Genomic DNA, 24810 nt, shown 5'->3' on the forward strand with positions numbered 1-24810 from the left:
AAATATGTCACAGACAATGCCTATTCTGTTAATGATTGTGTCACAGGCAATGCCATTGTGTTTGTTGATTGCGCCACAGGCAATGCCATTGTGTTTGTTGAATGTATGGTTTTTGAGTTTAATCTGTAAAACTGTAAATGATTGGCTGCTATGTTATGTCCTCAGTTCCCAACCAGGTCCACGGGGGTGGTACCGTTGTTGGAAAATGTGTATAAAAGGCAATGCTTGTGTGGTCAATAAAGAGTTCCTGTTTTACATTCAACATAGAGCCTCGTCTCATGTGTGTGGGGATTGCTATACGCTGTATACTCCCCTGGCTTTAACCCCTAGCTCTTGTAAGAGCTGTTCCTGTGGTGGTTACGGTGTCGAGTGGAGTGCTTGGAGTCCACGAGAAGCACTAGGAGCATCCATCAACGGAGGTACCCAGTCTGGGTGCCAGGAGATCCGTTACAGATACCACATAAGGTTATAACAGTAACTTTATAACGGTAAGAATGATAATAGTACATACATGCAGTATACTGAGAACGCAGCAGTATTGCAATAACCAGAGATCCTGCACCAATCTAAAGTTATATACCCGGGTATATATATAATATATATATATCCATAGAAAAGGTCAGGCAGCACTCTTTCGCATGCAGTAGTAGTTATAAGGTGCCCGCGGTGGTCCCTCGATACAGGACGGATAAACAACAAAGAAAATCCGCAGCACTCCTTGAAGTAAAAAATGTGCAGTTTATTCACACATGTCAGAAAATTGACAACGTTTCGGTTCTCTCACAGAACCTTTCTCAAGTCAGGCCTGACTTGAGAAAGGTTCTGTGAGAGAACCGAAACGTTGTCAATTTTCTGACATGTGTGAATAAACTGCACAATTTTTACTTCAAGGAGTGCTGCGGATTTTCTTTGTTATAATATATATATATATATATATATATACACTGCTCAAAAAAATAAAGGGAACACTTAAACAACACAATGTAACTCCAAGTCAATCACACTTCTGTGAAATCAAACTGTCCACTTAGGAAGCAACACTGAGTGACAATCAATTTCACATGCTGTTGTGCAAATGGGATAGACAACAGGTGGAAATTATAGGCAATTAGCAAGACACCCCCAATAAAGGAGTGGTTCTGCAGGTGGTGACCACAGACCACTTCTCAGTTCCTATGCTTCCTGGCTGATGTTTTGGTCACTTTTGAATGCTGGCGGTGCTTTCACTCTAGTGGTAGCATGAGACGGAGTCTACAACCCACACAAGTGGCTCAGGTAGTGCAGCTTATCCAGGACGGCACATCAATGCGAGCTGTGGCAAGAAGGTTTGCTGTGTCTGTCAGCGTAGTGTCCAGAGCATGGAGGCGCTACCAGTAGACAGGCCAGTACATCAGGAGATGTGGAGGAGGCCGTAGGAGGGCAACAACCCAGCAGCAGGACCGCTACCTCCGCCTTTGTGCAAGGAGGAACAGGAGGAGCACTGCCAGAGCCCTGCAAAATGACCTCCAGCAGGCCACAAATGTGCATGTGTCTGCTCAAACGGTCAGAAACAGACTCCATGAGGGTGATATGAGGGCCCGACGTCCACAGGTGGGGGTTGTGCTTACAGCCCAACACCGTGCAGGATGTTTGGCATTTGCCAGAGAACACCAAGATTGGCGAATTCGCCACTGGCGCCCTGTGCTCTTCACAGATGAAAGCAGGTTCACACTGAGCACATGTGACAGACATGACAGAGTCTTGAGACGCCGTGGAGAACGTTCTGCTGCCTGCAACATCCTCCAGCATGACCGGTTTGGCATTGGGTCAGTAATGGTGTGGGGTGGCATTTCTTTGGAGGGCCGCACAGCCCTCCATGTGCTCGCCAGAGGTAGCCTGACTGCCATTAGGTACCGAGATGAGATCCTCAGACCCCTTGTGAGACCATATGCTGGTGCGGTTGGCCCTGGGTTCCTCCTAATGCAAGACAATGCTAGACCTCATGTGGCTGGAGTGTGTCAGCAGTTCCTGCAAGACGAAGGCATTGATGCTATGGACTGGCCCGCCCGTTCCCCAGACCTGAATCCAATTGAGCACATCTGGGACATCATGTCTCGCTCTATCCACCAACGTCACGTTGCGCCACAGACTGTCCAGGAGTTGGCAGATGCTTTAGTCCAGGTCTGGGAGGAGAGCCCTCAGGAGACCGTCCGCCACCTCATCAGGAGCATGCACAGGCGTTGTAGGGAGGTCACGCAGGCACGTGGAGGCCACACACACTACTGAGCCTCATTTTGACTTGTTTTAAGGACATTACATCAAAGTCGGATCAGCCTATAGTGTGTTTTTCCACTTTAATTTTGAGTGTGACTCCAAATACAGACCTCCATGGGTTGAAAAATATGTTTTCCATTTTTTTTTTTTTGTGTGATTTTGTTGTCAGCACATTCAACTATGTAAAGAACAAAGTATTTCAGAAGAATATTTAATTAATTCAGATCTAGGATGTGTTATTTTTGTGTTCCCTTTATTTTTTCACTTCTTCAATGGGAAGGAGCTGAACAAAAGCATCAACCCTGATGAAGCTGTAGCATATGGAGCTGCTGTGCAAGCTGCCATCTTAACTGGCAAGAAGTCTGAGAAGGTCCAGGATCTGCTACTAGATGTGGCGCCACTCTCAGCTGGAGGAGTGATGACCATTCTTATCAAACGCAATACGACCATCCCAACCAAGCAAACACAAACCTTCATTCTGACAACCAGACAGGAGTCCTCATCCAGGTGTTTGAGGGTGAGAGAGCAATGACCACAGATATCAACCTTCTTGGCAAGTTTGAATTGAGCGGGATACCTCCAACCCCACGTGGAGTGCAACAGATTGAAGTGACCTTTGATATAGATGCCAACGGTATCCTCAACGTTTCCACCATGGACAAAAGCTTGTGTAATCAGAACACAATCACCAATGACAAGGGCAGACTAAGCAAAGAGGAGATTGAGAAGATGATGCAGGAGAAGAATAAGGAGGAGGATGATGATGATGTCTATAGAGAAGATTGCTGCTAAGAACTGCCTGGAAGCTTACATCTTCCATAGGAAGAGCGTGGTGGAAGATGACAATGTGAAGGACAAGATAAGCCCTGCGGATAAGAAGAGCATTGTGGAAAAATGTAATGAGGCCCTATCATGGCTGGACAAGAACCAGTTGGCTGAGAAAGAGGAGTACGTCCATCAGCAGAAGGAGCTGGAGAAGGTGTGCAATCCCATCACCACCGCAAGTGGAATGCCTGGTGCCATCTGCAGTGCCCAAGCAAGACAGGGCAGCAGCACAGGCCCAGTTATTGAAGAGGTAGAATAACCATATTGATCTATGAATGGACTGTGTGTATGGACTGTCCGACTGAACTTTACATTGTATGTAATATATTTCAGGAGGAGGTTTCCTGAATATTTGTACACAGATGTCATTGTAACATATCAAAGTCTATTTTTTCAATGTGACTAAATACTTTATCTGTTTTACTGGTGATCACTCATCACATTATATTGTTATGCTTTATATATTATTTCAATAAAATATATTTTTTAAGAAATGTTTTTGTATTCACTTACAATTAAATTCACCATTTTTAATACACTAGAAGGACCCGGAGAGATGGTGATGTAGGTTACATGGTTTAGATGTCAACATTTTTATCACCCCGATGCCAGGATTGAAAGTGCCCAGGAGGTGGCCCCTCTCATCTAAGTGACAACTCCAGCCGCCTCCTCATTGGATGCTAGACCTGTCACCCAGAGTAGAAGCACTACATAGAGCCCTGGGCATTGAACACAAAGGGGCCACCCCTTGTCACTGAGCCACAGGGATGAAAACAAAGATATCTTGGTCATGCAATCTGCACAGCTTTCCCAATCGCCCTTACAGGAGTATTCCAGTTTTGCAATTTTCAGCATCAACTGACGGGAAACAACACATTGTTGCTTACTTATATTGATTGTTTATCGGAATACCCTGTTTTCATCCATCACAGTAACATGACATTTTTTGCGGTGTTTCGCCAATTCCATCACATCTGCGGCATGGCAAGGCTTCGAAGACTCTGACCTGTTGACACAACAGCATCAATGAGCTTGCCTCTGAGGACTGTCGATGTCACCAATTACGGCGTGTCTTAGGCAGGGGTTTTTCAGCTCGGATCCGAGAGGGGAAGGAGAGGCAGAGACCTGATGCTACGGACACTCCTGATGAGTCTTACACTCAGAACTTTATAATCTGCCTTATATAATGCAGCAAGGTCGAATTAGACGGCTAAGTGTCCTACCCAGTGTACAGCGTCTCTACTTGCCTGGTTGGGTAAACTACCTTCAAATCAGTGTCAGATGCCGTAAGCACAATTTTTTGTTGTTGCTCAATTCATACAGAATTGTAAAAAACCCTTGTGAGGACCACAGGATGTATGAAGCCCCAGTACGCCCATGTGCATTAGGCCTCATATTGGTCGAAGTTCCAAGACAATTGCCTAGTCCTGTGATGGCTAACTGCGGTAAAACTACGACTCTGCACATTTGCTTGGCTGTTCTCAGAACTCCATAGAAATTAATGGCGCATGCTGGGAGTCGTAATTTCACCACAGCCGGAGTGCCGGAGGTTAGCCATCACTGGCCTAGTCGGATCTCCTTAGAATTTGACCTCGCATGGACTGGACACGAGTTGACCGCTGGTGGTAGAGCTCTTAAATAACGGAGATTTGGTTTTATGGAAACATTTTAATAGTTATTGAATGTTCTACATCTTACAGTAAATATCGTACAGATACAAACTCTTGGCTTAAATGTTTCAGGGAGATCTAGAAATGATCTTTAAAATAACAGAAACAGATTTACACCTCATATTCACAAACAAGAACCGTCGGGCCTTCACAGTTCATCTCCGGGAGCAGCCGGATGTCAATACTTGGAAGACTCTTTGCTTAAATTTATTTCATCCCACCCAATAAACCCCCCCAAAAAAAAAAAAATGAATTCCAAGATCTCATTTATTATTTCTAAAAAAGAAAACTAATGGGATCGTCCAGGATTTAAAAAAAAACAAAAAAGAAAAAAAACTGTTGATTTCCTAAAACAGTGCCTCACCGGTCCGCAGGTTGTGTGCAGTATTACAGCACAACTCACTGGCAGATGAAGCGCCGTTTGTGGAAGAAAGTATATTTTTCTGATCCTGGACTTAAAGAGGTTGTATATCACTAAGTACGGTGCTGTCTTCCGAAAACAGTGCCACACCCCTCTATGGGCAGTATCAGGTACTGCAGCCGAGCTCCACCGAAGTGAACGCAGTTGAGCTTCAATTTGACGCACAAACCATGGAGAGTGGTGGTGTTTTTTGGAAGAGAGCAGCCATGTTTCCCAGTTCTGTACAAACAATCTTTTGCTACCAATGAGGACTCCAGATAATAAATCTGCTGCCCTCTGCTGGTCAAGGTGCAAAACAGAGAATAGGCAGGTGACCCGGTGTCATTTCCTTGGTTATACTAGAAAGAATAAGAGTAAACGTGCACACAGAAGAATTTATTTTTTTCTGGGACTGAAAATCGCTTTTTTTTTTTTTTTTAGAAGTGATTGCTGTCATTTCTGCATAGACAGTTTTCGGTAAGCCCCATTTGGATGAAGTCCAACAAATCTTCTGCGTGTGAATTCACCCTAATCCCCATCATCAGTATAATACCCGGACACCCCAGTATTGTACAGAGCTGAATTTGATCACCATTGGGTTTTATTTATTGATCGGTTCCACAGAACCTTCGGGTTTTATGGTTGGTTGCAAAAAGGGGCAATACGGTTGCAACAAAAAAAAAAAAATCTAATAATTCACTGCTCCTGCCCCAAAACTAGAAAGCCCCCCAGTCTTGTGTTCTGAAATGAATTGTAAGCACAAATTTCCTCTAGATAAGTATAATAAACATCAACTGCTCAAACAAAACTTAAATAACACTTACGGTTAAAAAAAAAAAAGAAGTGTCATAAATTACTTAACAGAAAAGAAAAAAAAAAACCGCAAAAACCAAAATTACTAACTGCTCATAAAATACAAGAGAAAATACTCGTCATAATACAAGCCGATCAGTCTCATGAAGTGGTCGCGTGTTCCCCGAGACGCTAACATTCGGGCCAAGAAGAAAACTATGAATATGCGTTTTTCATTCAAGTCCTGCCATTACAGTATGTTTAAAGCAAATATATAGTTTTATTATTATTATTATCATATATATATAGATAAGGGTCAGTGTAGTTATGGGATATAGGTCGTACTGCACCGATACAACTACTTCTGAACCCCCTTCATATAAGATGCGACGTGTTTAATGTTCTGTCGGAGCCGTTGTCACCATTGAACTAATTAGAGCGTCCGGTCGGAGTGCGAGACAGACGCACAATCACACCTCTAACGGACAGGGGGGCGAAGGAGGGAGAGAAGTTTTATCCAATATGCAAATGGGCCAAAAGTTGCCAGTGGGTGGCCCCGATAACTGCGCAGTCTCCCCTCTGCATTCCCTGCGCCTCGCTGTCTGATGTCACTCATCGCAGCAGAAATCTTGTGCATGCGCAGCACTCTCTAGCCAGTGTCCAATCTTGCACAGTAGTCTCCACTCTCCATTTTTGCACATTTACAGTACACTATAGCCTATGTCCAATTTTTGCACACACACTGTAGTCTCCACCCTGTATCCATTTATGCGCATGCACAGCTCTCTCTGGCCAGTGTCCACTCTTGCGCAGTAGTCTCCAATCTCTCAATTTTTGCGCATTTACAGTACTCTCTAGCTTATGTCTAATTTTTACACATGTACTGTAGTCTCCACCCGGTATCCATTTATGCGCATGCACAGCACTCTCTAGCTTGTGTCCAATCTTGCACAGTAGTCTCCATCCTGTATCAATTTTTGCGCATGCACAGCATTCTCTAGCCTGTGTCCAATCTTGTGTATGCACAGTAGTCTCCATCCTGTATCAATTTTTGCGCATGCACAGCATTCTCTAGCCCGTGTTCAATCTTGTGTATGCGCAGTAGTCTCCACCCTGTATCCATTTTTGTGCATACGCAGCATTCTAGTCCGTGTCCAATCTTGCGAAGTAGTCTCCACACACTCTCCATTTTTGCGCCATTTACAGTACTCTATAGCCTGTGTCCAATTTTTGCACATGCACTGTAGTCTCTACCCTGTATCCATTTATGCGCATGCACAGTACTCTCTATCCTGTGCCCAATCTCGCTCAAGCGCAGTAGTCTCCACACTGTATCCATTTTTGCACATGCACAGTACACTCCAGCCTGTGTCCAATCTTGCGCGTAGACAGCGACGTCCAGTCGGTGTTCAATTTTGCGTATGCGTAGCGTTATTCTGCCTGGGTTAGTGATGCACCGCATACACATGATAGACATAGGCTGGAGAGTACTGCGCATGTGCTGTCCCACGATTTCTCAGTGCATTGAAACGGTCAATGAAGGCAGGGCAGAGACACATTTTGACATCACCCAATAGGCACCTAAAACTCATCCATACTGGATTCTCTCCCTACTTAGGCCTCGGTCCACATCAATAGAGGGATGTTTGCATGGCTGTTCCAAGACCCTATCCAGCGCAGTAATCAGCCCAACGGCGATGACAGGTTCACTTTACGGAAAAGGAAACCATCCTCGCCTTTATTATTTACCTTTCCAAAAATTGAAAAACTTAAAAAAAAACAATTCTTCATATTGAAACGCAGCGACTAGCTCTAAGAGCGGTATGAACCCGATGCAGGATGGGTCCCGTAGCAGCTTTGTGGTCATGTTATCATCCATATTAGGCAATTCAATGGGACAAATATGACTAGCAACGGTGGCCGTCAGGGCACGATAGGAGTTGTAGTTTAGTAACCGATGAGAGACCCCCAGGCTGGAGAACACTTTCACGTTTTTCAGTCTTGTGCGAAAATATAAGGTTTTCTTTGTCTTATTTCGCTTGTGCATTTGGTCAGTACTCGACACGTCTCGGCCCTTAGGAGGATCCCTTTCCTGCTCCTGTGTGGCCCTCAAATACCAACATGGACATTGATCAAGAGAAGGGTGAACGGTAAAATTTGTTTTGGTCTTGACTTCAAAAATGGATGAATATGGGTCGAACACGGCCAATAATAAAGGAGGAGTCTCCAAATGCGGAGAACACGCGCAAAAGCAAAGAGGTCTGGGTGAGCGAGCACTCGGACCTGCAGGTAAATGGCCTCCTCTGAAGATCGGGCTTGTCTACTACAGGTCCTTCTCCAAAAATTAGCATATTGTGATAAAGTTCATTATTTTCTGTAATGTACTGATAAACATTAGACTTTTATATATTTTAGATTCATTACACACAACTGAAGTAGTTCAAGCCTTTTCTTGTTTTAATATTGATGATATTGGCATACAGCTCATGAAAATCCAAAATTCCTATCTCAAAAAATTAGTATATCATGAAAAGGTTCTCTAAACGAGCTATTAACCTAATCATCTGAATCAACTAATTAACTCTAAACACCTGCAAAAGATTCCTGAGGCTTTTAAAAACTCCCAGCCTGGTTCATTACTCAAAACCGCAATCATGGGTACGACTGACGACCTGACTGCTGTCCAGAAGGCCATCATTGACACCCTCAAGCAAGAGGGTAAGACACAGAAAGAAATTTCTGAACGAATAGGCTGTTCCCAGAGTGCTGTATCAAGGCACCTCAGTGGGAAGTCTGTGGGAAGGAAAAAGTGTGGCAGAAAACGCTGCACAACGAGAATAGGTGACCGGACCCTGAGGAAGATTGTGGAGAAGGACCGATTCCAGACCTTGGGGGACCTGCGGAAGCCACCGTGTACAGGCGTGTGCAGGAAATGGGCTACAGGTGCCGCATTCCCCAGGTCAAGCCACTTTTGAACCAGAAACAGCGGCAGAAGCACCTGACCTGGGCTACAGAGAAGCACCACTGGACTGTTGCTCAGTGGTCCAAAGTACTTTTTTCGGATGAAAGCAAATTTTGCATGTCATTCGGAAATCAAGGTGCCAGAGTCTGGAGGAAGACTGGGGAGAGGGAAATGCCAAAATGCCTGAAGTCCAGTGTCAAGTACCCACAGTCAGTGATGGTCTGGGGTGCCATGTCAGCTGCTGGTGTTGGTCCACTGTATTTTATCAAGGGCAGGGTCAATGTAGCTAGCTATCAGGAGATTTTGGAGCACTTCATGCTTCCATCTGCTGAAAAGCTTTATGGAGATGAAGATTTCATTTTTCAGCACGACCTGGCACCTGCTCACAGTGCCAAAACCACTGGTAAATGGTTTACTGACCATGGTATTACTGTGCTCAATTGGCCTGCCAACTCTCCTGACCTGAACCCCATAGAGAATCTGTGGGATATTGGGAAGAGAAAGTTGAGAGACGCAAGACCCAACACTCTGGATGAGCTTAAGGCCGCTATCGAAGCATCCTGGGCCTCCATAACACCTCAGCAGTGCCACAGGCTGATTGCCTCCATGCCACGCCGCATTGAAGCAGTCATTTCTGCAAAAGGATTCCCCACCAAGTATTGAGTGCATAACTGAACTTAATTATTTGAAGGTTGACTTTTTTTGTATTGAAAACACTTTTCTTTTATTGGTCGGATGAAATATGCTAATTTTTTGAGATAGGAATTTTGGGTTTTCATGAGCTGTATGCCAAAATCATCAATATTAAAACAAGAAAAGGCTTGAACTACTTCAGTTGTGTGTAATGAATCTAAAATATAAGAAAGTCTAATGTTTATCAGTACATTACAGAAAATAATGAACTTTATCACAATATGCTAATTTTCTGAGAAGGACCTGTATAAGCAGTGGTACAGATTTGCAGAAAATCTATATAAATTTAAAGTAAATGTCCACCCCTGCTCATTAACTCCATAATATATCTTCTTGGGGGGGCTCAAATCCTCTCGTTTTCATGCAGCCAAACTTCTGGCAGTCTGCGGCCACCACTAGGGGGAGCTCTTACCGACTGATTTTATATATCTACCATTAAAATGTCTCCCCTGACCCGGTCTCACAGCGGCTGTGAATGGAGAGGTGGCTAAACGAAAGGAGGAAGGGAATTCTGGACCCTACAAAGATATTTACAGAAGGACATAAGGTGGTCATATACGACCAGACAGGACAATCATTAACGACCTGAATTTACTACTATGGTAACTGATTCGACCACTGCCGTTTTATTCATAACACTCCAGTCTTTTGGAGGACATGTTGCCTCGGGTATGGCCGGCGCCATTAATTGCCCCCAAATACTGACATCCTAGAAGAGAACACTGTCCAGTGCCATAGAACATCTACCGCCCTGTATAATACACTCATGATTACAGTGATGGATTTGTACCAGTTTCTTAAAGGAAACCTACGGTGGGGGGGGGGGGGGGGGGGGGGGGGGGGGGGGGAGGGGGGGTAGGGATGGATTTAGCTCTTCACAAATGACCCTCCTCTTCTGTGAGCCATCTCAGCCAATAAGCAGGGCCAAAGGAAGTCACGTGACCCTTACAGGTCTGACTCCTAATAGACAGGAGGAGTTTGGCTCCTAATGGGCGGGGCTAATTTTTGATTGGCACTTAGAGGGGTCAGAGGGCAATTGATCTCCCCCCAATCATCGGTGTAGAATTAGCTAGTTAGGTGTAATATGGTATAATATATTTATAGTCGATTCTATTGTGTAAAACTCTTAAAGGAGCCTTCCACTACAACTGGCAACATTCCTTTAATCCGATATTTGATTAAACCATTTCCGCCAACGAATCCAGACGCGACCCTCTAATAAACATTCAGGATGGGGTCCCTTCTATGATGCACCCTGAACTGGGACAGACTGCACACCAAAAAGCTACAAACATGCCCCTCCCCCCCATGCTTTGTGTAGGACCCCTTTAAGTTACCAGCAGACACTGACATTTCTCCTTTTATTTCCAATAAATCTACCGCAATTTACGTTTTACTTTTTTCTACCCACCATTACAGAACACCTACACTGTCCCCCTACAACGACATTCACGGTTCATCATCATATGTACCGCCATCATTTCAACAGTTTTCAACACTCTTTTGCTTTGTCACTGATCCCCAGCAATGAATAGAATGCCAGAGACAGTGAAAACTGACACACAGGCAGTGGAGAGAAGTGATAACTCTTTATTCCTTTGGTTAGTGATTGTCCCCCATGTTAGAGGCCCATATATACTGCAGAAGTAATAACAGGACACCGGGAGCTTATAGAGAGAGGTTATATTTAGGATTTATTTTTTTACATTTTTGGGAAAATCAATTAATTTAATTCCTAAATTTAGGAATGAAAGGGGAAACAAAAAAAAAAACAAAAACACCTTCTTGCTGTGCCCACATAATGTATTGCTTTATCCCCGATCCCTTTAAACGCAACACCTTGATTTTTATTAACCCATGTACCTTTGCAAAAGTTTGTGCGTACGTCTACAGTACCTTTCCAGCTGGGAGAATCTGAACAGGTGAAATGCAAGAATTTATTGCTATTATGTCACTGCCTGTTCCCAGGACCAATGGCAAATTCTGCCAGGCCGTCCCATTATAGACACAGTCACCTCCGCGGACATACAACCCCCCCCAAAAAAAAAAATGTCCGCCAGTGTGAAGGGAATCATCAGCTTCCTGATATTACATACATGCAATTTACCAATGACCTATTATAAAAGGTAAGTGTCCCTCTCGAGGTCAATTTCACTGGAAGCTGATAAACTTACCAAGATGTATGTTTCTGATGGTTTTGGGGTGGGGGGGGGGGGGGGGGGGGGGGGAATATACTTGAAGGAAATTCCTAAGAACATGCAAAGAACATACAAACTACTTGTAGGTGCCCATGGGTGGACTTGAATCCACACCCATAGCACTGCAGTAAAGTTCTAGCTACCGGTTTTGACTAATTTCACCATCATACCTTATGCTCCAGTTACATCGAGAGCTGTGATAGGTTCTGTCTGCACCTCCCCACTGCAGAAGCCTGTTGGGAGTTGTCGTTTTGCAGCACAAATCACTGCTCTACACTAAGGGGTCACCCAGAGGGATTATATATATATATATATATATATATATATATATATATATATCAGAATGGGTTACAAACAAAAAAAAACAACATTACTCACCTTGCTGATCCCCCACGATGCTTACCGGGTCTCCACTTCCTGCTCTTCACTCAACATACAGGAAATGCCTGCTCAGCTAATCACTGGCTGAGGCGGGTTACCACGGCAGGCACTGATTGGCTGAGCTGGCATTTTCTGTATGATGAGCCAAAAGCAGGAAGTGGAGACTTGGGTAGTCAATGCAGGAGATCAGAGAGGTGAGTAATGCTTCTTTTTTTTTTTCTTCTACCTTTTATTAAAAAATAGTAATCCTGCTATTCCTTTAAATTATGAAATATATTGCTTTGTTTCCCAGTGCTAAAATATATAAACAAAATAAAAATAAAAATGAAACAAAAAAAATAAAATAAAATAAAAATCACTGCAGAATTGCTCAGTTGGGATGTGAGGTTCTACGATTCTGATGTCTAGGAAATCCAGTGCAAAGCTGAGGTAACAGAGTAACTGTGCGCTAGGGGCGGGACAGAGGGCGGAGTCACGTACAAGACATAGCTAAATAAATACTGGGCTACAGTCAGGAACTGGCTAATAATACGGCGTAGACTAAGGCTTTGTATACTTGCATATCTGTAGATTAGGCAAATATCAAAACGTGTGACCGTCCAGTCCGGTGATGTGAGGAGAAGGGTCGTTTTTCGAAAAAGAGAGTCTTTTCTCGCCCCCTGGTGCGCTGCCGAGGACTAGCGGTTTATGACTAAATAATCTTCAATGCCTAAAAACACATGCAAACTGTATTGTTCTATCTACAGAACACTCAGGCTTTCTACTGCAACACGTCTCACAAATACAACATGTCATAACTAGAATAAAACCTGACCGTGAGCGGCCCCTGGCGCCCGCCGTCATCGCCAGATGTCGGGTACTTAGTAGCGGTGCGGGTGTATTTGTGATTGTCTGGTTGCCCAGTACATTTGTGGTAGTGTAGAGGTCTCCCTATAGCGATTTTTACGCCCTCCAAAAAAACAAAAAAACAATGAAATAACAGACACGAAGGTGTTTTTGTGCTTTTACACAAACTGGTGGCTATTACACAACTTATTATAATACCGATAGTTTTTCCACATGAAAAAAACTAGTATAGCAGCCTTGAAATTCGTTGCAAGTTAAAAACCACAAAAAAAAAATAAAAAATTGCAGTTTTCCTATGACAACCATCACAAAAAACTAAACAAAAAAAATAAAAAAAAATAATAAACTGTTCTCAATGCTGTTATCGTTTAGACATAATTCTAGCTTTTGGAAGACAGTTTTTTTTTTTAATGAAAGGATTCTGGGAGAAATTAGAAAAAATAAAATAAAAAATTGCATTAAAAAAAATTTGAAACGTCTAGTGTAATAAAATGACTTAGATGAAAACAAAGTTACGACGATGGTTAAGGTGGAGGAACCTGTGACGGCACGAGCGTCTAGATAAATGGTGGAGGAGACGCGGTGCCTGCGGTGGTGTGTGGGAAAAACCAAAGAGGTTACAGAAAAAGCAGCTTTTTAAAAAAAACAAAAAAAAACAAACCCAAACACTAAAGATTAGTTAAAGTGACCGTTGCACTTTTGTGTTTAGTCGTTTTGTTCATGTAGACAAACTTGGTGCCGTCGGCCGGTTGTTCCAGCACCGATGTAAGACTTGAGCAGTTTGCATACAAGGTTTTACTCCGGACCTGCAAGACAGCCAAGAGTTAGAGTATTCACTGACAGCAAGCAGTGATCTTGAAAAACGGTGAGGAGCTGAAACAAAACCTATGCGAAAATTGCAGAACTTTATTTACTACGCAGTGATTAAGCTTTATTTCTGTAAGACTGGAAATCCCCTTTTAAGGGTCCATTCACACGTCCGTAATTTGGGTCCGCATTCGTTCCGCAATTTGCGGACCCATTCACTTTCAATGGGGCTGGAACGGATGCAAATCCACATTTCCTGGATCCGCATCTGCATTTTCGGGATCCGCAATTTCGTTCCTGGAAAAAATAGAACATGTCCTATTCTTGTCCGCAATTGCGGACCAGAAAAGGCATTTTCTATTATAGTGTCTGTGATGTGCGGATCCACAAATTGCGGATCGCACATTGCAGGTGTCCGTGTTTTGCGGATCCGCAAAACACTTACGGACGTGTGAATGGACCCTAAGTGACATCACCAATCTCTGATGTCACCATCTCTAGTGTGAGCTATACGAGGTCACGGCCTACGTCCACCTTTGCGGTCAAATGTGTTTTTATGGTGTCCGTTGCTTTGAAATGAAAAAAAAATAAAAAATTTAAATGGAGCAACTTTGCAATTGGTCTTAATAAAGAATTTCTAGTCGTTTTCTGTGTACAGCTCCTATACAGACTTATGCGTCTCCACGGTAACAGACACCAAACCTTGTGTAGTCTGACCCTGTCGCCATAGGTTTGGTAGGTCAGCAAGAAGTGTAAGACAGACAGAAGGGAGTAGGACTACAGGATCAGACTACACAGGGTTTGTTTGTAGTCTGTTACCATGGAGACACTATACAGCTGTAGCAACAAGACTGAGATTGTCACACAATACACAAAATGATATTGAGATTTGGGTTGTTCACTAACTGTCCAGCAGAGGTCATCCTTGCATCATTTCTGATCAGCACAACGGCTGCAGTTGGTACTTACACGGACAGGTCAGCAGGTTTACCAGTGGGGGGGTACGTAGCTGTAAGCTGGGGTCCCTTGGGCTCTGTAGGTTGGCACAGAGACGGGGTGTGCTCCTATGGCGGTGTGCTGAGGTGTGGTCAGCAATGTACCTGATGGAAGAAAATCCATACAGATAATAGCGGTTATCTGCACATGGTCTGCAGCACAATTCTACATTGTTGTGGCTCTAGGGAGTCGATAAAGTTATTTGAAACCATAAATGAAGCCTGCAGCATGCTGAGAGTTGTAGTTTTGGAACATCTGGATGGGTATTATATGTAGCTTACCTGCTGACATGGCCATGGTAGTCCCAGCGACCATTCCCATAGTGACTCCATTGCTTCGCGGTGCAGCTACCTGGGAGGGGTAGATTGCAGAAGGAATGCTGTTTGGTTGGACCACAGTGGTGTGGTGGATGACGTGGGGTTGTGCCGCATACACAGGCTGGGTGTAGTACGCACCCTGGGGAACACGGAAGTGACATACATCAGAGATACGTGAATGCATACAGAACCATGTAAACCAGACTGCCACTAGCAGGGTGTCAGCAGAGGGCACCAAGCTTTCCCAGACTTCTGAATGGTGTGGCAATTGACTGGGAGCTAGACAGTCTAGACTTCAGGCTGATACACTGTAGCAAAACTTCTGGACAGGAGACAAACATTAATCTGTACAGCTCATGGAGCAATGGATAAAACTGTAACAAACCCTCAGCTGTATGTGCAGTAGAAGGCTACAGGACAGAAGTCCCCCCCCCCCCCCCACCCCATAAAGCTTAATGGGAAGAGACAGCACAAGATCCCCTGCAGGCTGCACACAGACTCGCAGCATAGTCACTGTGTGCTGTGCTTCTGATAGACTGTAGGTGGTGCTCAATCCCTCACCATAGAGTACGCCTATAGAATGGAGCCACATATCTATAGCATTATCTCCCCCTCTCTCTCCAAACCCCCCCCCCCCCCCAGCCTTCTCCAATATCAGGGAGACAGACAGACAGAGCGACAGGGAGACAGACAGACAGAGCGACAGGGAGACAGACAGACAGACAGACAGAGCGACAGGGAGACAGACAGACAGACAGACAGAGCGATAGGGAGACAGACAGACCGATAGGGAGACAGACAGACAGACAGACAGATCGATAGGGAGACAGACAGACAGATCGATAGGGAGACAGACAGACAGACCGATAGGGAGACAGACAGACAGACCGATAGGGAGACAGACAGACAGACCGATAGGGAGACAGACAGACAGACCGATAGGGAGACAGACAGACAGACCGATAGGGAGACAGACAGACAGACCGATAGGGAGACAGACAGACAGACAGATCGATCGATAGGGAGACAGACAGACAGACAGATCGATCGATAGGGAGACAGACAGACAGATCGATAGGGAGACAGACAGATCGATAGGGAGACAGACAGATCGATAGGGAGACAGACAGATCGATAGGGAGACAGACAGATCGATAGGGAGACAGACAGATCGATAGGGAGACAGACAGATCGATAGGGAGACAGACAGATCGATAGGGAGACAGACAGATCGATAGGGAGACAGACAGATCGATAGGGAGACAGACAGATCGATAGGGAGACAGACAGATCGATAGGGAGACAGACAGACAGATCGATAGGGAGACAGACAGACAGATCGATAGGGAGACAGACAGACAGATCGGGAGACAGACAGATCGATAGGGAGACAGACAGATCGATAGGGAGACAGACAGATCGATAGGGAGACAGACAGATCGATAGGGAGACAGACAGATCGATAGGGAGACAGACAGACAGATCGATAGGGAGACAGACAGACAGATCGATAGGGAGACAGACAGACAGATCGATAGGGAGACAGACAGACAGATCGATAGGGAGACAGACAGACAGACAGAACGATAGGGAGACAGACAGACAGATCGATAGGGAGACATAATTTCCCAAGCCCCTTGCATGTAAAGCTGTGGTGGTTTTACCTGGGCATATAAATTCTGCTGAGGGTAGGCACTTCTGATGGGGTACATTGCTGTCTGGTAGGGGTTTGGAGATGGAGAGTATGGTGGTGGGGCACTATTACTCTGGGCAGGTGGCACTTTGTATGGGGTTCCGGCGGTGTACCCTAAGAAAGGAGAAAGGAGAAAGTTAACAAACAGGAGATTTTATTTTCCATTGTAAATAGACTCTACCCCTGTATAGCCATGATAAAAAAAACTGTTCACCTGCAGCCACCACTAGAGGGAGCTCACTGGAGACAGAATTATACAGCCCCCACTAGGGGGGAGCTCACTGGAGACAGAATTATACAGCCACCACTAGGGGGGAGCTCACTGGAGACAGAATTATACAGCCACCACTAGGGGGGAGCTCACTGGAGACAGAATTATACAGCCACCACTAGAGGGAGCCCACTGGAGACAGAATTATACAGCCACCACTAGGGGGAGCCCACTGGAGACAGAATTCTACAGCCACCACTAGGGGGAAGCTCACTTGAGACAGAATTATACAGCCACCACTAGGGGGGAGCTCACTTGAGACAGAATTATACAGCCACCACTAGGGGGGAGCTCACTGGAGACCGAATTATACAGCCACCACTAGGGGGAGCTCACTGGAGACAGAATTATACAGCCACCACTAGGGGGAGCGCACTGGAGACAGAATTATACAGCCACCACTAGGGAGGAGGGGCACTGGAGACAGAATTATACAGCCACCACTGGGGGGGGGGGGGGGGCGCAGCGCACTGGAGACAGAATTATACAGCCACCACTAGGGAGGAGGGGGGGGGGGGGGGCACCACTAGAAGGAGCTCACTTGAGACAGAATTCTTCAGCCACCACTAGGGGAAGCCCACTGGAGACAGAATTCTACAGCCACCACTAGGGGAAGCCCACTGGAGACAGAATTCTACAGCCACCACTAGGGGAAGCCCACTGGAGACAGAATTCTACAGCCACCACTAGGGGAAGCCCACTGGAGACAGAATTCTACAGCCACCACTAGGGGAAGCCCACTGGAGACAGAATTCTACAGCCACCACTAGGGGGAGCCCACTGGAGACAGAATTCTACAGCCACCACTAGGGGGAGCCCACTGGAGACAGAATTCTACAGCCACCACTAGGGGGAGCCCACTGGAGACAGAATTCTACAGCCACCACTAGGGGGAGCCCACTGGAGACAGAATTATACAGCCACCACTAGGGGGAGCCCACTGGAGACAGAATTATACAGCCACCACTAGGGGGAGCCCACTGGAGACAGAATTATACAGCCACCACTAGGGGGAGTTCACTGGAGACCGAATTATACAGCCACCACTAGGGAGGGGGAAGGGGGAGTTCACTGGAGACCGAATTATACAGCCACCACTAGGGAGGGGGGCACTGGAGACAAAATTATACAGCCACCACTAGGGGGCCCACGGGAGACAAAAATTATACAACTACCACTAGGGGGAGCCCACTGGAGACAGAATTATACAGCCACCACTGGAGGGGGGGCCCCACTGGAGACAAAATTATACAGCGACTACAAGGGAAGCTCACGGGAGACAGAATTATACAGCCACCACTAGGGGAAGCTCACTTGAGACAGAATTATACAGCCACCCCTAGGGGGAGCTCACTTGAGACAGAATTATACAGCCACCCCTAGGGGGAGCCCACAGGAGAAAGAATTATACAGCCACCCCTAGGGGGAGCCCACTGGAGACCAAATTATACAGCCACCACTAGGGGAAGCCCACTGGAGACAGAATTATACAGCCACCACTAGGGGAAGCCCACTGGAGACAGAATTATACAGCCACCACTAGGGGAAGCCCACTGGAGACAGAATTATACAGCCACCACTAGGGGAAGCCCACTGGAGACAGAATTATACAGCCACCACTAGGGGGAGCCCACTGGAGACAGAATTATACAGCCACCACTAGGGAGGGGGAAGGGGGGGGGGCACTGGAGACAGAATTATACAGCCACCACCAAGGGGGGCCCACTGGAGACAGAATTATACAGCCACCCCTAGGGGGAGCCCACTGGAGACCAAATTATACAGCCACCACTAGGGGGAGCCCACTGGAGACAGAATTATACAGCCACCACTAGGGGGAGCCCACTGGAGACAGAATTATACAGCCACCACTAGGGGGAGCCCACTGGAGACAGAATTATACAGCCACCACTAGGGGGAGCCCACTGGAGACAGAATTATACAGCCACCACTAGGAGGAGCCCACTGGAGACAGAATTATACAGCCACCACTAGGGGGAGCCCACTGGAGACAGAATTATACAGCCACCACTAGGAGGAGCCCACTGGAGACAGAATTATACAGCCACCACTAGGGGGAGTTCACTGGAGACCGAATTATACAGCCACCACTAGGGAGGGGGAAGGGGGAGTTCACTGGAGACCGAATTATACAGCCACCACTAGGGAGGGGGAAGGGGGGGGGGCACTGGAGACAAAATTATACAGCCACCACTAGGGGGCCCACGGGAGACAAAAATTATACAACTACCACTAGGGGGAGCCCACTGGAGACAGAATTATACAGCCACCACTAGGGGGAGTTCACTGGAGACCGAATTATACAGCCACCACTAGGGAGGGGGAAGGGGGAGTTCACTGGAGACCGAATTATACAGCCACCACTAGGGAGGGGGAAGGGGGGGGGGCACTGGAGACAAAATTATACAGCCACCACTAGGGGGCCCACGGGAGACAAAAATTATACAACTACCACTAGGGGGAGCCCACTGGAGACAGAATTATACAGCCACCACTGGAGGGGGGGCCCCACTGGAGACAAAATTATACAGCGACTACAAGGGAAGCTCACGGGAGACAGAATTATACAGCCACCACTAGGGGAAGCTCACTTGAGACAGAATTATACAGCCACCCCTAGGGGGAGCTCACTTGAGACAGAATTATACAGCCACCCCTAGGGGGAGCCCACAGGAGAAAGAATTATACAGCCACCCCTAGGGGGAGCCCACTGGAGACCAAATTATACAGCCACCACTAGGGGAAGCCCACTGGAGACAGAATTATACAGCCACCACTAGGGGAAGCCCACTGGAGACAGAATTATACAGCCACCACTAGGGGAAGCCCACTGGAGACAGAATTATACAGCCACCACTAGGGGAAGCCCACTGGAGACAGAATTATACAGCCACCACTAGGGGGAGCCCACTGGAGACAGAATTATACAGCCACCACTAGGGAGGGGGGGGGGGGGGGGGCACTGGAGACAGAATTATACAGCCACCACCAAGGGGGGCCCACTGGAGACAGAATTATACAGCCACCCCTAGGGGGAGCCCACTGGAGACCAAATTATACAGCCACCACTAGGGGGAGCCCACTGGAGACAGAATTATACAGCCACCACTAGGGGGAGCCCACTGGAGACAGAATTATACAGCCACCACTAGGGGGAGCCCACTGGAGACAGAATTATACAGCCACCACTAGGGGGAGCCCACTGGAGACAGAATTATACAGCCACCACTAGGAGGAGCCCACTGGAGACAGAATTATACAGCCACCACTAGGGGGAGCCCACTGGAGACAGAATTATACAGCCACCACTAGGAGGAGCCCACTGGAGACAGAATTATACAGCCACCACTAGGGGGAGCCCACTGGAGACAGAATTATACAGCCACCACTAGGGGGAGCCCACTGGAGACAGAATTATACAGCCACCACTAGGAGGAGCCCACTGGAGACAGAATTATACAGCCACCACTAGGGGGAGCCCACTGGAGACAGAATTATACAGCCACCACTAGGAGGAGCCCACTGGAGACAGAATTATACAGCCACCACTAGGGGGAGCCCACTGGAGACAGAATTATACAGCCACCACTAGGAAGGGGAGGCGGGGCACTGGAGACAGAATTATACAGCCACCACTAGGGAGGGGAGGCGGGGCACTGGAGACAGAATTATACAGCTACCACTAGGGGGAGCTCACTGGAGACAGAATTATACAGCCACCACTAGGGGGAGCTCACTGGAGACAGAATTATACAGCCACCACTAGGGGGGAGCTCACTGGAGACAGAATTATACAACCACCACTAGGGGGAGCCCACTGGAGACAGAATTATACAGCCACCACTAGGGGGAGCTCACTGGAGACAGAATTATACAGCCACCACTAGGGGGAGCCCACTGGAGACAGAATTATACAGCCACCACTAGGGGGAGCCCACTGGAGACAGAATTATACAGCCACCACTAGGGGGAGCTCACTGGAGACAGATTTGTCATTGAGCACAATAACAGCTATACAAATCCATATGCAGTGAGAAGAGGGGTGGGAGTCAGTATTACCGCCATATACAGTCTTATCTAGAAGACGGCGCTCATATGTAGCTGTTGGCTGAACACTACTACTTGCTGATGGCCGCTTTATCACCCCTTCCATACTGTGGGCTCACAGGACGCATAACATGTTCAGCTAGCGATACACCCGCTGTAACGACCAGGCACACCTAAGTCACTCCCTCTCTCCTACTGTTATGCATGATTGTGTCAGTCTATACTGCAATTCTGGCATTCTATTCACAGAGCAGGATGCCCAGACAAGGTGGTGCTGCGTATAATAGTTATGGTTGTTGGCAGAAACCCAGAGAGCTCCGTCGTCAGCACTTCTCTATGTAATGGTGTGGAAAACAAGATAAAAAAATAAAAATGAAAGAAAGTCTTGTATTTACTGAATGCGGCAGAAGAAGCTTGATAAGTCCTGTTCTCGGTCCCAGAATCGACAGGAAGATGGAACGTGCCCTCGTTGGCACAGGACGAAGAAGGAGTCTGCGGCCACGCTTGTTTCATCAGGAGGGTCGCTTAAAACCAAAATACAAAAAAAAAAAAAACTGTTTTGACATCGGGCACACACAATGGGCAGGGCATTACCGCCAATAAGCAAAGCATGAGCAGAGCGGGCGGCCAGAAAAACAGGACGAGGGGCTGTGATACGGGTGGCCAGGCACACGGGGCGAGGGGCTGCCATCTGGGCGGCCAGGCACACGGGGCGAGGGGCTGCCATCTGGGCGGCCAGGCACACGGGGCGAGGGGCTGCCATCTGGGCGGCCAGGCACACGGGGCGAAGGGCTGCAATCCGGGTGGCCAGGGGCAAGGGGCTGCGATCCATGCAGCCAGGCACACGGGGCGAGGGGCTGCGATCCGGGCTGCCAGGCACACGGGGCGAGGGGCTGCGATCCGGGCGGCCAGGCACACGGGGCAAGGGACTGCGATCCGGGCGGCCAGGCACACGGGGCAAGGGACTGCGATCCGGGCGGCCAGGCACACGGGGCAAGGGACTGCGATCCGGGCGGCCAGGCACACGGGGCAAGGGACTGCGATCCGGGCGGCCAGGCACACGGGGCAAGGGACTGCGATCCGGGCGGCCAGGCACACGGGGCAAGGGACTGCGATCCGGGCGGCCAGGCACACGGGGCAAGGGACTGCGATCCGGGCGGCCAGGCACACGGGGCAAGGGACTGCGATCCGGGCGGCCAGGCACACGGGGCAAGGGACTGCGATCCGGGCGGCCAGGCACACGGGGCAAGGGACTGCGATCCGGGCGGCCAGGCACACGGGGCAAGGGACTGCGATCCGGGCGGCCAGGCACACGGGGCAAGGGACTGCGATCCGGGCGGCCAGGCACACGGGGCAAGGGACTGCGATCCGGGCGGCCAGGCACACGGGGCAAGGGACTGCGATCCGGGCGGCCAGGCACACGGGGCAAGGGACTGCGATCCGGGCGGCCAGGCACACGGGGCAAGGGACTGCGATCCGGGCGGCCAGGCACACGGGGCAAGGGACTGCGATCCGGGCGGCCAGGCACACGGGGCAAGGGACTGCGATCCGGGCGGCCAGGCACACGGGGCAGGGGACTGCGATCCGCGCGGCCAGGCACACGGGGCAAGGGACTGCGATCCGGGCGGCCAGGCACACGGGGCAAGGGACTGCGATCCGGGCGGCCAGGCACACGGGGCAAGGGACTGCGATCCGGGCGGCCAGGCACACGGGGCAAGGTGCTGCGATCCGGGCGGCCAGGCACACAGGGCTGCGATCTGGGCGGCCAGGCACACGGGGCGAGGGGCTGCGATCCGGGCGGCCAGGAACACGGGGAAAGGAGCAGCAAACTGGGCACCTGCGCAAACACCCGCCATCCAACTTAGCGGGTTTTGGATGAGCGCAGATCATGACTGCCAGGGAGCTCGCTGCCATCCAGAATTGGCATCACTCGGGCAATGACAGCTTGGTGAGGGCTCACATTGCCGCTGCTGGCAGATACACACAGCCTGTCATTTTTGAATGACGGACAAATGGATTCCTAAAAAATGCAATTCAAGCGCGGCTTCATCAGTGTGGCCCCCGAGCCGTCAATCACACGCGGTCACCAGACGCCGCGTCGCTTTATCTTATAGACGCTCTGAACAGCATGATGTAAATAAAAAAAACACGGAAAGGCAGAAAGTAAACTATTCTTATATGTTCTACGATTGTGTTACAGTACGGTTTCTACACCGTAGCAGCCATAGGATGCTTTTTTCCATATCAGAAATACAGGTGTCAGATTCCTCTCGTCACATTCCTTCCCACTGGAGGGAAAACAGGTTGAAAATGGAATTGGCACTTCCCCTGCGCGCCCCGTGCCTGGCCCTGCGCGCCCCGTGCCTGGCCCTGCCCCTGCGTGCCCCGTGCCTGCCCCTGCGCGCCCCGTGCCTGGCCCTAAACTATGGTAAGAGGGTTGTTTCCATTAAATTATGTAATCGCAAGTGACGGTGCGGGCTAAGGAGCCATCACTCGTGAAGGGCAGCTGTAGTATGCCTCAATACAACCCTGGTCATTTAACCTCTTAGATGCTGTACACCATGCTGACCACTTAGTCAAAGCTCTGTCTCCCCCCCGTTAGACCCCTCTGTGATGCTACTGCATTGTGCCCCGTGGTTGCTATGGCAGTTGGGGGTTGGGGACAGGTCTGCCATCAGACTACACCCAGTAGAGTCTAGCAGGATGCCCGCCAGCATTCCGATGACAGGTATAATACGCGGTCACCCAGTAGTGCTGCAGCGTATTTGATGAATCCTACATTCTGCATATGTCCAGTGGTTTTGTTCTAGATCCGACAGGAACTAATAAAGGAAGTGGGAAACGAGCGACTTCCTATTGGCTCGGCCTTTATGACATGTGATGACCGATACCGTAGAGGGGGAGGGGATAAAGGACAATGGCTCCACATCTATAAAGTATTACATCAGCCCAAGGGTCATCATATCAACCCCCTTTGTGCTTTAAGTCTTTATCATTTTCAAGATCTCTGCTTGCAATCCGTGAAAGGAACAACTTTAATTTACACCCAGAGCCTGAACATCATTCCTGATCATACCAAATTACTGCTGATGTGTTCCCAAAACCGGATCCAAGTATAACAAACCCCCAGCTGTGAGAAGTATTACGACAAGACAAACATTCAGCCCCAAGATAAAAATAAACATATTCCCATGTCAGATAACCAGCAGAATAGTGAGTGCAGCTCTGGAGTATAATACAGGATGTAACTCAGGATCAGTACAGGATAAGTAATGTATGTACACAGTGACTGCACCAGCAGAATAGTGAGTGCAGCTCTGGAGTATAATACAGGATCAGTACAGGATAAGTAATGTATGTACACAGTGACTGCACCAGCAGAATAGTGAGTGCAGCTCTGGAGTATAATACAGGATGTAACTCAGGATCAGTACAGGATAAGTAATGTATGTACACAGTGACTGCACCAGCAGAATAGTGAGTGCAGCTCTGGAGTATAATACAGGATCAGTACAGGATAAGTAATGTATGTATACAGTGACTGCACCAGCAGAATAGTGAGTGCAGCTCTGGAGTATAATACAGGATGTAACTCAGGATCAGTACAGGATAAGTAATGTATGTACACAGTGACTCCA

The 24810-nt window shown here is 47.9% G+C and overlaps 1 protein-coding gene, 2 long non-coding RNA genes and 1 pseudogene across 4 annotated transcripts in view; 2 read left to right on the plus strand and 2 right to left on the minus strand.

Annotated features, from left to right (window-relative positions):
• Positions 1 to 2781: 2781 nt before the first annotated feature.
• LOC120994043 lies at positions 2782 to 3337 on the plus strand (annotated as a pseudogene).
• A 2215-nt stretch (positions 3338 to 5552) lies between these two features.
• On the minus strand, positions 5553 to 8088 carry LOC120996534. The gene is made up of 2 exons (XR_005777799.1): positions 6684 to 8088; positions 5553 to 6618 (listed from the first exon to the last, which is right to left on the minus strand). It is a non-coding gene; the product is annotated as an uncharacterized LOC120996534 (long non-coding RNA).
• A 1759-nt stretch (positions 8089 to 9847) lies between these two features.
• On the plus strand, positions 9848 to 12148 carry LOC120996535. The gene is made up of 2 exons (XR_005777800.1): positions 9848 to 10408; positions 10446 to 12148. It is a non-coding gene; the product is annotated as an uncharacterized LOC120996535 (long non-coding RNA).
• Positions 12149 to 13483: 1335 nt separating this feature from the next.
• FAM168A (family with sequence similarity 168 member A) overlaps positions 13484 to 24810 on the minus strand; it is a 75373-nt gene continuing 64046 nt past the window's right edge. Inside the window, exons 5-9 of one of the 2 annotated variants that reach the window (XM_040426498.1) lie at positions 21568 to 21696; positions 16805 to 16947; positions 15105 to 15279; positions 14797 to 14927; positions 13484 to 13826 (exon numbers count right to left, since the gene is read on the minus strand). In XM_040426498.1, coding sequence (XP_040282432.1) covers positions 14815 to 14927; positions 15105 to 15279; positions 16805 to 16947; positions 21568 to 21696 — 560 coding nt within the window. In that variant the 3' untranslated portion in view covers positions 13484 to 13826; positions 14797 to 14814. The remainder of the gene's footprint in view (positions 13827 to 14796; positions 14928 to 15104; positions 15280 to 16804; positions 16948 to 21567; positions 21697 to 24810) is intronic. The other variant, XM_040426499.1, reaches the window with a different exon arrangement.

Source organism: Bufo bufo, chromosome 3 (assembly GCF_905171765.1).
Source record: "Bufo bufo chromosome 3, aBufBuf1.1, whole genome shotgun sequence".
Lineage (NCBI taxonomy): Eukaryota > Metazoa > Chordata > Amphibia > Anura > Bufonidae > Bufo > Bufo bufo.